The sequence below is a fragment of the Miniopterus schreibersii genome (assembly GCF_964146895.1).
Source record: "Miniopterus schreibersii genome assembly, chromosome: 9".
In the NCBI taxonomy this organism is placed as follows: Eukaryota; Metazoa; Chordata; class Mammalia; order Chiroptera; family Miniopteridae; genus Miniopterus; species Miniopterus schreibersii.
This window is the reverse complement of record NC_138118.1, coordinates 2,676,392-2,690,331: the sequence shown is the minus strand read 5'-3', so window position 1 is coordinate 2,690,331 and position 13,940 is coordinate 2,676,392. Positions and strand designations below refer to the sequence as shown.

At 49.6% G+C, this 13,940-nt stretch overlaps 1 protein-coding gene across 1 annotated transcript in view; it reads right to left on the bottom strand.

Moving 5' to 3' along the window:
- The window catches only part of RHEB (Ras homolog, mTORC1 binding), a 33,649-nt gene extending 21,425 nt beyond the window's left edge, over positions 1-12,224 (bottom strand). Inside the window, exon 1 of the mRNA XM_081147790.1 lies at positions 11,985-12,224. Coding sequence (XP_081003916.1) covers positions 11,985-12,036 — 52 coding nt within the window. The 5' untranslated portion in view covers positions 12,037-12,224. The remainder of the gene's footprint in view (positions 1-11,984) is intronic.
- Between the last annotated feature and the right edge of the window lie 1,716 nt (positions 12,225-13,940).

Genomic DNA, 13,940 nt, shown 5'->3' with positions numbered 1-13,940 from the left:
AATCTAAGAAAAGGACATACAGTAACAACTCCTTCAGCTTAAGTCTCAAAATACAAAAATCAATAAATATAAAAACACAACTCCCAGCAGAAAATCACAGTGTCAGTTTCTCCACTGATGTGTAACAAACCGCCCCAGACTCGGGCTGAGACCAACAGCCTCTTCACCTGTTCACGATTCTACAGCCAGGGCTGCGCTCGGCTGGGCCAGCTGCTCTCACAGTCACTCCTCGGCAGCCTTGGCTGATGGTGGCCAGGGCGAGACAGCTGGGCCAGCTGGGCCTTCTCCCTTCCCAGGGTCCTCTCCCAAGGTTTCTCCCGCATGTCACTGGGGGCTCCAGACAACACAAAAGCGGAAGCTGCCGACTGTACAGAGAGCAGCCTGGCACCGGCATGAGCCCTGCAGCATGCTGCAGTCCGGGCGTACCAAGGGCTGGCACGAGTGCAGGAAGGCGCTTCTCTGGGAGCCACCAACAGAAGGGACATGGATCAATGGACCAGGTTTGCGAACAGCAGACAGACTGCAGCACTGCCTGGGTTCTACGTGGACTGCGCCCTGAATATATCATCACTGATAAAGAGGCAGAGTAACACTGAGCTGCACGAAGGTCTCCCAATGCGTCCCGTACGTGGCAGCAACACCGACCACACGCGGGCCAAGGGCTGCCTCCACTCCAGCGAAAGCGTGTGCGCTGTCGACAGCATCAGTGGCTGCTGCTTCTGTGAGGGGCGGGGTGCTATGGACACACAAGGACATACACCAGTCACCACGGAGCCTTTCAAAACACACACTCACCTCAGCATTCTTATATAAAAGGGGTGCAGCCCTGGCCAGTGTGGCTCAGTGGTTGGAGCACCGTCCCATGTACCAAAGGGTTAAGGGTTCGATTCCTGGTCAGGAAGCATGAGTGGAAGGAGCCAATCAATGCCCCCGCCCCTCCCTAGAATTAATGAGGAACATGCCCTAGGTGAGGATTAAAAAAAGGGGTGTGTGCGTGCACAAGGAGTTCCTGTGTGCTCTCCAACAGCGTGTCGTCCCCCCCCCCATTCTAATACGCAGACCCACCCGCATCTCCACCACATACAGGGTCAGGTGAGGGCACTTGAGGCAGGTGATCCAAATTGTAACTGTTCACCACAACCTACAAGCGAGACACTGTTTTAAGAGTTTACAAATCACTTCCGCAGGAGTTATCTCACCTGTGCCTATGAGGGAAGCAGGGCTGACATCATCTCATTCTTTTTCACACCCCCTTCCCAACTTTTTAAAAATAGATGCTAGGAGAGGAAAAAAAACTAAGGTGCAATTATTATGACAAAGACAAGACAGAGAATAACCAAGTAAAACTGGCTCATAAAATTATTACTCACTCAAATACTCGCTGGGAGCTTACTAATTATTACACCAAGCACTATGCTCCCAGACATATCCTACTGGGAAGGAGACATAAGTTTATAGCGCGAAGATCTGAGCTATACAAATAAAAAAATTTACTGTCAGGGTTATTAAACTAAAAGGAAAAACGTGACGCCAAGAAAGGCCGCGAAACTCTTTTCCCAAAGACGATTAAAATAGACTACAGTGGTGCCTCAGTTTTTGAACGTCTCCATGGACGAACATTTCGGGTTACGAACGCCATAAACCCAAAGTCAACGCTTCCACTTTCGAACTCGCCTTGGAGGCGAACATGCCCCAAGGCTCCCGCTGAGGGCAAGGTCCTGAGGCCCAGCTGTCGGCTGTGGATCCCTCGGTTTTGGAACGTGTCAGAGATCAGATGGTCTCTGGAACGGATCACATTAGAAAACCGAGGGACCACTGTACACATCTACAGGATGTAAGAGATAAAGCTGAGTTGGAAAGCAAGGGGACAGGCCTGGAAACCTACAGGAAATTAAATATTTGGCACCAATAAAGAATGAATTTTGTGCCCGGCCAGCGTGGCTCAGCGGTTGAGCATCAACAGGATCTAGGAGGCTGTGGTTCGATTCCTGGTCAGGGCACAGGCCCGGGTTGTGGGCTCGATTCCCAGTCGGGGGCGTTCAGGAGGCAGCCGATCAATGACTCATCACTGATGTTTCTTTCTCCCTCTCCCTTCCTCTCTCTGAAATCAATAAGAACATATTTTAAAAAAAGAATGAATTTTGCTAGATTGGGGCCAAAACTGGGGAGAAGGTTGGGGGTTAGGGTGGGAAAGAGTTGGAGAAAAGCAAACAAGAGATAAATACTCAAATTTTTACACAATCTTTAACATATTACAGAGGATGAAGTTTAAGACTGATCAAAACTAGCAATAACAAAAAATTAGGACAATAAAGTGATAAAATAATGCATATGCATTAGCCAGCACGAATGGTTATTTATAAAGATTATTTCCTCAAGAGATCTTCCAAATCTGCGTCGAGCCCTCTTACTAACACCCGGCACTCCTCACTGCACTTGGGCTGCCCACCAGCCACATGTGGAGAGCAAACACTTGAGATGCGTCACAGTGTAAAATATATATAAGACTCGAAACTCAGCATAAAAATGTAAAAGTATCAATATCCATTACATATTGAAGTAATATTTTGGATATGTTGGGCTAAATTATATCATTAAGTTAATCTCTCCTGTTTCTTTTTACTTGTTTAATGTGGTTGCTGGAACACTTTAAATACCACACGTGGCCTGCGTTCTATTTCTACTGGACAGTGCCGCTCTATACCACAGCTGAAGGAAACAGGAACAAACTACTTGTATAAACTTAGCTGCCTACGAGAGAGACTTCCACAGAGGCCTAAGAAATGGAAGGTATGTCCATTTTGTCCAGTTTCTTAGGATAATGCTCATCCAGAAACATGGTCAGAGTAAGAAAATTTACTTCATTAAATATAATCACACATTTTGGTAGCAGAATGAAAAGGTGCAGACATGGAGCCCCACTTCCCCCTCCCCCAGCAGGAAACGGAAACATCCTGTAGTTGGACAGGAATCCTCAGCAGCCCTTCCTGGCTCAGGGAGCACTGTGTGTGGGGCCAAGTAGGTCTTGCAACCTCCTTTGTTTCCAAGGCAACCGGGAAACAACCCTGCAGTATGAGGTATTTTGGGGCAGATTCTCAGGCAGCCTGAGAACCTGGGGGGCAGCCCCCCACCCCGAACCCAGGTGCAGGAACAGCCACCTGTCTCTAGGACCACGGAATGGCAAGGCAAGTGTGTGGACCATCCCCCAAAATCCTGGTCCTTTCCTACCATTTCTCATTTCAGCCAGTGGCACCATTACCCATGCAGGCACTTGTGCTAACCACCTAAAGGTGATCCTCAACATCTCCCACATCACAAAGTCGGATTCTTCCTCTAGTTCCATCTCAGCCTGTCTCCTCCTCTTTATCTCACCCGCACTCCACCAGTCCACGACACCCTGATGGTGAACTTCAATATGCGGCTGCCTTCCCACTTCCATTCCGACTGTCCCCATCCCCCCCAGAGCTGTGGGAGCCATCCTCTTGAGGATATAAAACAGGATCAGCAAAATACAGGCCAGGGGCCAAATTTGCACATCCTATGCACTAAGAATAAGAATGGTTTTTACGTCTTTAAATAGCTGAAAAGAGTCAATAATATTTCACATCATGTGAAAATTAGATGAAATTCAAACATCAGTGTCCATAAATAAAGTTTTATGGGCACACAGCCATGTCCATTTATTTATGTATTGTCTGCAACTGCTATGTGCTACAAAAGGCAGAAGGGAGTAGTTGCGACAGAGGCTATGCGGCCACAAAGCCTGACATATTTACCATTTGGCTTTTTACAGAAAACGTTTGCCAATCCTGGTATAGACGACCACCTTATTGTTGCTTACAACCTGTCAGTGACTCTCCACTGTTTCTAAAGAAAAGTCTAAAACTTTCGACAGGGCCTACAAGGCTGCTGGCACACAGGTTAGTCCTGCGTGACCTCCGCGCCACTCCCATCTTACTCTTCTCATTCACCAGTGAACACGTGGCCTGCTCTTTACTCTTCCCTAGTGCCAAACTCTTTCTCAACCCCAGGAGGTCTGCACGTGCTGTTCTTTCTACTGGAAGGTTCTGCCCTTCTGCTGCCCCAAGCTCCTCGCCCACTGCCCAGCTAGCTCCAGCTTTAAGGGCAGTTTGCTCAGGGCAATTCTCCCACCCCACCTATGGTTATGTTAGCTCTCCCTGAATTATTTCTCTCAAAGCATTTATCCTGATTGTTCTAAAATAATAGTTTGTGTTATTATTTAAAGAGTGCTGGCTCTGGACCCACACTGCTTAAATTCAAATCCTGGCTCAGCCACTTGATAACTGACCTTGGCCAATCATTTCACCTTTCTGTAGCTCAGTTTCCAGATCTGCAAAACAGGCATAATAACAGTACCTGCCTCACAGAGCTCAAGGTTGCCCCACATCAGTAAATACTTTAAAAACACCCACCATTATCATTATTATTATTAGCAGTAACTGTTTACAGTGGCTCCGCACAGACCAAAGCTCCCTGAAGACATGGATCAGTCAGTCGGTCCTGGCTTTTGTGACTAAGCACACAGGGCCTGGTGCACAGTAATGAACACAGTAATTGAATAACATGTGACATTCAATCCACACACTGTCCTCTTCAACCAGTCATTTTAGCAATCCAGCGTTTTGGGGACTGAAATCCTCTGGATAGATGATGATAAAAGCCCTGGACTCTTTCCCAGAAAACACACACATATCTCAGGGAAGCCCGTGAACTGCCAGCAGAGAAACGACTTTGAGCTGGCACTGCCCTCAGCACGCGCCACCAGATGAGAGAACGCGCTGCCAGTGGGTCAGTGTCCACAGTGAAAGCACAGCCAGCAAAAATGCTCAGAAACCTCACCCAGGACTCAGCCTGTGTGCACACCGATTTCTTCGGAAATGCAAACAGGCTTTACATCTGAGGCCTGCCTGTTTGTGGTCCTCCTGCCTGCCAGCAGCAAGCTCAGTATCTCAGGGTCAGGCACTCCTGCCCCCTGGTGTGCTCAAGGCCACACAAACCAGGTGGGAGATTCACCATCCCGCATCGAAGTACTTTCCCGCAGACAGACCAGAAAACCATAGTGTGTCCCCACTTCCGCTCATGCAGGGAGTCATATTTGACTGTGGTGCGCCCAGTCTGCCAAGGCCATTCTGCACCCTCTTCCTGCTTGCTGTTAAGGCACCATGGTTGAATCTTGCCATTTATGTTTTATTCAGTCACTCATACAAGTTGTGAACAAGAATGAGAACCTGTATTTTAAAACATTCTTTTAAAATACATTCAGAATGTGATTGAGGTTTGAAGAAAAGCAAACGATCAGCCAGATGCATTTATATTTGGCACAAGTCTTAGAAAAACATTTCCATTTCAGAAAACTATTAACTATAAGTGCCAGTATCTGTGTTCCTGTGTTCACAAATTATTTACTGTGCCACCACAAAGTTACTTTTAATCTTGCTAAAAGCAAGATCACACATCTTGTTAAAAAAATACCAGTTTGTTTAAAAATCCACTCCCCCAAGTCTTTCTGCAAGCAAGTAGGCACAACAAGAGAAATGGGGGCGGCGGGGAAGTCAATTATATAAGTTCCAACACCAACCAAGGACAGGTAGCAGTGAACTTTGTCAGGATCCTTAAATCGCCTACTTCCGCTTGTCCACGAGCCCGAGGCAAGGTTGCTAGCACATTTTGGCTAAGCCAGCACCAACTTAGACTTCACATTCCCACATCCTCCATGGAGCTCTCCTTTTTATCAGGAGCCCAATATACATTTGAGAATATTAAAAGACTCAAATAGTATTCCAAGGCCTCTGTGCTTTGAGATATTAAGTCATATTTCTAAATCAAACAGTTCACGTTGAAGGTTTTCAGCAGTTTGAGTTGAAGACAGAGAGTTCTCCAGCAACTGTTAAGACGTAATTTGGTGCCTCAGGATAAACCAGAAATGAGAATAAAAGTTCTCTCAAGTGTGATCACTACAGATTTCATAACGCTTTAACTTGCACAATCATGTCCAAGTTCAATTCTGATTTAGTCCAATAACAAAGTACAACCTACTCATGAACAATATTAAAATCACTCGCTCCTATTCTAAACCTACATTAAGGGAGGTGGTGTGCATTCTGACTTCATAATCATAGGCCGAGACGGCTGTTTCTCATTCTGTGATAGTGGCTATTTTTAATTTCACCCTGATACCGGTATTTTAATGATGTTAGTGTTAGTATACAGGCCCTGGGTACGCTGCTACCTTTGGTGATTTTTATTATTTTGGGGGAAGCCTCGCCTTTCCTAGGTCAAAAACACACCCCATATTGCACCACAATCGGAGGCCAAGACAGCTGGTCCTAAGATACCCTAACTCTCCCCAGGCCAGGCCTTAGTAACTCCCTGCTTACTGCTCAGAATGATTCCTTTACGTTCCTGCCAGGCCTTGCAAATCCAGCTCCTCACTACCTTTCCAACTCCAAGTCCTACTCCCACCTCATTATGCTCGAGCCACCCCCGCTTCCTTCCGTGCTCACGCGAGGCAAGTCCTGCCTGCCTCCCACCTCGTCTCTGGCCCGCGCAGCAGCTAGGATGCAGGTCTTGATCCGACTGCACATCAGCGAGCAGTCGGCAGGATCCAGCACTCCCTAGTTCAATGGCTCTCAAAGGCAGTCTGCAAAACTCTGGGGGGGTGTCCGAGACCTTTTGGGGGGGCTCATGAGGTCAAAGCTATTTTCATAAAAATGCCAAGATATTACCTGCTTTTCTCACTATGTTCATATTTGCATTAATGGTACAAAAGCAATGGCGGTAACACTGCTAGCTTGGTAGCACTCAGCACAAATCGGGACACTGAGAACAAACTGTAGAAAGTCGCTGTATTCCTCACTACCATGTACCCACATTAAAAAAAAAAAAAGCCACTTTCACTTAACAGTGTCCTTGAGGAAGCAGCAAAATTGTTAGTTTTATTAAATCTTGACCCTTAAGAGCCTCTCTTTTTAGTATTCTGCACGGCAAAACGGGACGTGTGCATGGAGAGCCCTCTGCATGCTGAGGGTGATGGTTGTCTCCGTGTGAAGCGCGGGCTGGGAAGCAATCTGAAGCAGCCACCGTGATTACAGAACACCACTTTTACTTTCAAGACTGACCAACAAACGATCATTATTTCAAATGTGGGTATCAGGCAGACATTTTCTTGAAAATGAAAGAAACGAGACTGTCACTCCAAGTAAAACTGTTTGCACTTTACCAAGTTAAAATGGAACTCCCAAGAGGAAATTAGGTTTGGAAAACTTGCATTACTCACAGTGAGTCGAACAGCTGCCCAATATCTAGATTTTTCTGAGACTGGTAGCGATATTAAAAAATGTGACTTTAAAAATATTTACATACTGAATACTACATAACAGTGGACCAATATTTTCCAAATGACCAATGTATGATGTGACAAAAATCAGGTAAGGGCAGAAGATCCACTGAAGATGCAAAACAAACCAACAGAGTTCAATGTAACGGCAGAAAATTCATCCATATGATCGCAGACTGCACACTACGACTAACCTCTAAGAAATGACCACCTATGGAGTTTTGGTGAGTATCAAAGAACATCCACAATGATCCAAGAAAGCTTTAAAGTACTCCCCCCTTCCCAACCATGTACCCGTGCAAGGCTAGACTCTCTCCATATACTTCATTAGAGTACCACACTGCAATGAAATGAACTCAGAGCAGATATGAGAATCCAACCATTTTTTAAAACCATACATTTAAAGATACTTGCAAATCTGTAAAACACCTTATAAAAATCCCAGTTGCTTTTTTGTAGAAATTGATAAGCTAGTCCTTTAGGAACTTTAATCCATATGGAAACACAAGGGCCTCAGAAGAGCCAAAACCATCTTGAAAAAGAATAAAGTTAGAGGGCGCACACTTCTCTATTCTGGAGCTTACCACAAAACTACAGTAATCAAGACAGTGTGATACTGGCATATGGACAGACATCAGACCACAGGAATAGCGTACAGAAGTAAATGTACCCTCACATTTCTGCTCACTCAGTTTCTGACAAGGATGTCAAGCCAATTCAGTGAAGGAAGAATAGTCTTTAACAAAAGGGGCTGGGACAACTTGAAATCCACATGCAAAAGAATGAGGCTGTATCCCTATTTTCCATCATATACAAAAATTAACTCTGAATTATCATAAACCCAAACGTAAGAGCTAAAAGTATAAAACACTGAGGAGAAAACGCAGTAGTAAAATCACAGGGCCTTGGATAAAGCAATGGTTTCTTAGATATGACACCAAAAGCACAAAAGAAAAAATATTTGCAGGTCGTGTATGGGACCACTTTGCACCCATAGGATGGCTAGAATAAAACAGGTGGAGAGGATGTGGAGAAATCGAAAGCGGTTTCAATTGTTGATGGGAATATAAAAATGGTACACTGCTTTGGGAAACAATTCAACAGCTCCTCAAAACGTTCCACATCAAGTTACTTCGTGTCCCATCAAGTCCACTCCTAGAAATACACCCAAGACAGGCGAAAACACACGTTTAACACAAAAATGTGTACAGGAATGTTCACAACAGCATTATTCACAGCAGCCAAAATGTAGAAACAACCTACATGTCCATTAGTTGATGAACGTTGAAATAAAACGTTATATTCAAATAAAGGACTATTACTTGGCAACAAAAAGGAATGAATTACTGATAAATGCTACAACATGGGTGAACCTTGAAAATACTTGCGTCAAATGAAAGATGCCAGCCACAAAAGACTGTGTGCGTATGATTCCACCTCTATGAAATGGCCAGAACAGGTAAATTCACAGAAATGGGAAGTAGATTAGTGGATTCCAGGGGCTGAGGAGAGGATGGGGAGTGGCTGCTAATGGGCAGTTTCTTTTTGGGGCGATGAGGGCGAGTATAGAGAAGCATATCCTACGCGGACGGACATTCAGCAACATTCGGCACTGAGAAGTCGTAACCGTGAATGAAAGCTCTGGTTATTCTTTCGTGCGGAACAGTGAGTGATCCCCCCCCAAAAGTTTATTTCAAGCTTGGACACAAGGTGACCACTACAGGAATACCTCTCCCCCCCAACAAGTACACAACCTCAAAATGTTATTAAGTACTTGAACATACAATTTCACATACTAATAGATTTTCTACATGTCAATGTTTTACCTTTAAATTTTTAAATAAAATGTGTCTGAAAAGGATAATTTAAAAATAGTCAATGAGAACACAATTGGCTTGTATTGTATCTGAAACAAATTTGATGGTTTCTTTATGAAGTATGCAAACCAAAGGGCACATCTCCCTACTACCTGAAACAGCTGACAAGGCAGGAGCTGGAGTTACTTTCCCAATTGCCTTTTATCAAACCAGAGTTGTTTCATTTTCTCTCGTATGATTGTCCACATTCCTGTGATCCCATCTCTCCTTAACCTCAGAGGCTCACACATGGCAACACCTTTTGATTATGCTCTGATAGTAAGCCAAATTATCAAAGCCCCTGTAGAAAATTCCAGTGAAAGAGGCACCAGATTTTATTTGAAGATAGTTACCCGACACTACAATTTTAACTTAATTAAGCCGAGTTACCTCCTGGACTACTTGTTTGCATTAGCAACAATGGGTGTAAGGGAGCTGGGACACTTGGCCACCCCTGAAACAATTAACACAAAGCACTCTCTGAAAGCCAGCCTGTGCTATAGGTGACGTGTCCTTAAACGCTTAACATTGTAAACAACAGGAAAAGTACTTCAGGGGGAAAAAAGTTGTATAAATTACCTGAGAATTGTCTTTTCCTTACTGGTAGTTTCATCAGTGTTTAAAAAACCCCCCACATAATTTGAAAGCCAAGTAGTAAAACAATCATGACATTCAGTAGTTTTATCTGAAGGCAAATTTTAAAATAAAGTCTGTGGCATGACAAGTATTCAGTAGTCAAAATGGCGTAAGATATTTAATCAAGAGAACATTCTAAAAAAGGTATGGTTTCTAGTTGGGTCTTTTCCTACCCCTCTACCCGACAATACGACACAGCAGCTTAACATCACAAAGTAACACACTCTAGAAACACAATACTCAAATTTCTCTAGTATGGCACCATCTGGCAAACATGCCAGTAAACTCCTGGAGTCTGAACACTGAATCGTTCTGGGAAGAGTGGCCAGGACACCGAGTCAGGGAATTACTTCCTTTCTGGTGCTGGCAAACCACACAGAAGACCCCACAAACTACAGTGTCCTGGCTCATAACAAAGGTCAACAACTTCAAAATCAAATGCAAAGACGGGGTGGGGGGATGGGGGGTGGGTGGGGGTGATTTAACCTCTCCAAAATACCTTTACTTCAACCACCACTCCACATGAAAACAAACGTGGAGGAAATGGAGGGTACAGTAATAACATGCTATCAAGGGCATAAAAAATAAGACTAGAACTTAAGTCTGTGTCCCACTGGAGGCACCGAGTAAGTTTATCCTAACAGCAGTTTATTATAAATGCGAAGAGAAGGCTAATAAGGGGGTGTCATCTGGGCCTACGAGAGGGGGATGACTAGAAGGAAGACAAGGATCTCCGCCGAACGTCAGGAACTTCTTTAGCAAAAGAGGCAAAACCCTCGACTTGCTTACTGAAGCCCAGAACCACCATCTCCAGAACCTCGCGGGGTAAAGTGAGCCGGGATCTTTGCGGGCATCCTCTGAAGTTGCAATCAGGGGCCCCAGGTGCCCGGCACCTGTGAGCCGACTGCTCAGAGACACCCCCCCCCTTCAGCGGGTGGGCGCTGCCTGCGGGCTAGAGCTGGGCTCCCGCAGGGCCGGGGGAGCGGAGCCGGGGAGGGCGAGGGCGGGGGCTCGGGCTGCACGCGGGCCCCCGGGGAGCTGCGCCCTCCCCCCCCGCGCTCACCTGGGCTCCGGCGCCCCTAGGACCCCTGGAAGCGCCTCCCCCCCGGCCGGCTCGGGGGCGATGGAGAAGAGCGAGCAGCCGCGGCCCGGCCCGGGCGAAGAGCACAGGTCCCGGCGCCCGCGGCGGAAAGCGGGGCCGTGCGCTCTCCCGGGGCGCTGCGGGCCGCCCCCCCCCCCCCCGGCGGCCGAGCGCGCCCAGCCCCGCAGACAGTCGCTCCTCGGGAGCAGCCCGGAGAGCCGCCCTCCTGCCTCCCGGCCTCTGGCCGCCGGAGAGACGACAACCAGGGCCTCGCCCCGAAGCGCGGTTCCGTCCGACGGCTCTGCTTCCTCACTTTTTTTTTGGGGGGGGGAAGAGGGGGGTACCCTGCCCCCCCTCGCTCCCCCCCCCACGGACCACCCCCCAACTGCTAGGAAGTTTCACACAGACACCAACCTCTCTCGGGGGAAAACAAAGCAAACTTCCGAGGCGCTCGGACGGCGCGCTCGCGGGCACCTGACCTTTATTCCAGGAGGAAACTAGGGCGCCGAGCGCTCGGCACTCGCTCCCCGGCCTCCCCGCCGGGGTCGCGGGCGGCGCCAGCCGCGCTCAGGCGTCCTCCGCGGGAGGGAAACGTCCTCCGAGCGCCCGGGTGTCCTCCACTCCGGCCCAGGCAGGGCCGCCCCGAGGTGCCGTTTCCTTTGTTAAAACCCCACGGCCCTGATTTCACGGGGGGCGGAGAGGCGGCTGGCAGCGACCGCCACCGCGCGCCGCGGAAAGGCGGGGAGACAGGTGCGACTCCCGCCCCCAGCCCCGGGGGTGCCCGCGGCGGCCGGGCGGCAGCGGACCCCTCCGGGCGCCACCCCGGGCCCGGGCGAACCCGACTCCCCCGGCGCCCGAGGCCTCCCGGTCGCGCCGCCGCCTCCGCTCAAAAATGGATATGGCGGCGGCGGCGGCCGGCTGGGTGGTTACGAAACGCGCGGCCGCCACATGGCCGCGCCGGCCCCAAACTTGGCCGGGCCCGCCGAGTCCCGGCGCCCGGGCGAGGCCAGGCCGGGCCGGGGCGCCAGGAGGCCGCGCGGCGCCCGTCACTCACCCACAGACCGGTAGCCCAGGATGGCGATCTTCCGGGACTTGGACTGCGGCATCTTGGCGGCCTCCTCAGCCCCAGGCCAACCACATCAACCGCGGCGGCGGCGCGGCTCGTGTGCGGCGATCGGCGGCGGCGGCGGCGCCGGGGCAGAGCGGCATCCAGGGGCGGGGCGGGCGGGCGCGGCTGCCTCCGCTCCTCGCTCGCGCGCCCAACCGCCCGGAACCGCCGCGCGGCCCCGCCCCCAAACACGCCCACGTGACCGCCCGCGGCCGCCGGCCCCCCGCGCGCCGCCCGCGTCAGCGCCGCCCTCCCCGCCGCGGCGGCCGCTCCCGCCCCCGGACCGCGCGGGGGGTGGGGTGGGTCGGACGACGTTGGACTTGAAACGGGAAAAGAGGGGACGCGGCCGGGCCTCGGGTCAAGTCACGACTGAAACTCGCTGCGTCATGACCCGCCCACCGCCTTCCGCCGCGTTTAAATGACGCCAGCTCTCCCGGTTACGCTGATTGGGCGACGCCTGCCCGCCCGCGCGATGACGCGACGGAAACTCCGGCTCCTATTGGGCGGTGAGGCTGAGCCGGAGGGCGGGGCTGCGAGTCCGAAATCTAAAAATAAAAACGGGCTTGGACCGCGCGGCTCTGCGCCAGTGAGATTTGAAAGCTCGGAACCTCGCGCGATGGGGGGTGGAGGGCTGGGGCGGGGGGGCGGGAGGAAAAAAAAAAAAAAAAAAAAAAAAGGGAGCTAGCTTCTCCGTGATTGGTTAGTGCAGGGTGTGGGGCGGGGAAAACTGTGGCGGGCGCGGTCATTGGCCAGACGCTGAGCGATTGGCAGACTGGCCCCCGCGGCCGAGCCCTTAAAAGGCGCCAGACGGGAGGCGCGTGGTCGCTGCCTGCTGGCCTTTGGTTTCCTGGGTTTTCCTTTTTTAGCCCCTTTGCTGTATCGGTGTAAGTCTGGGTTTGAGGATGTAGTTGGGGATTAAACGTCATCCGCTAGTGATGTAAAAAATAAAATTAAAAAAAAAAAGAGACATCCGCAGCGAAGGGCCGTGGGAAGAATAAAATCTGCGTTAATTCCAAAGGATTTGCATTTCATTCAAAAAGTTGGCGCCCCATCAGTCTGGTCTCAACTCGGAGGCATGCGGACCCCCGCCCACCTCACTGAGCAACACATCTTTAGTTTTCAACACTTGCCTGGCTAATTTTTTTTCTTTTTTAAATATATATCTTTATTGATTTCAGAGAGAGGAAGGGAGAGATTGAAACATCAATGATGAGTCATTGATCCGCTGCCTCCTGCACGCCCCCTACTGGGGATCGAGCCCACAACCCGGGCATGTTTTGATTCCTGGTCAGGGCACGTGCTGGGGTTGCGGGCTCCATCCCCAGTCGGGGGCGTGCGGGAGACAGCCGATCAATGACTCTCTCATTATTGATGCTTCTCTCTGCCGCTCCCTTCCACTTTCTGAAATCAATAAGAACATATTAAAATAAGTAAATAAATAAACATGTGATGAAGACTGGAGGAGAACCAGACTCCCCTTAATCTTGGCACAAGCCAGATCAGACGGATCTGTTATGCGTCACGTAGGGTATTGTTCAAACCAAAGGATGCGGGTTGGGGAAACGTGCCAAGGTCGTTTCATTGTGTGGTTATCTTGCTGGAGCCAAGGGGACAGGTTCTGCTCTCGTGGATGGGGGCTTAGTTTTCTTAGCAGGATCTTAATGGGCCTGCCCTCAGCATCCTAGCATGAGGCCATCCTGGGGAAGGCAAGTCCCCAACTTACACTGGGATGAAAGAAAATCCTCTCGGAAGCCAGGGATCAGTGTGGCCTGAACCCTGAGGGATGGAGTTGCACGGAATGCTCCCAGAAGAGCGGATTGGAGTAAGCCAGCTCTAAGTCCATGGATGTAAGCCACCCGTGAGGGAGGAGGAAAGTTCAGCAAGGAGCTCTCTGGACAGGTC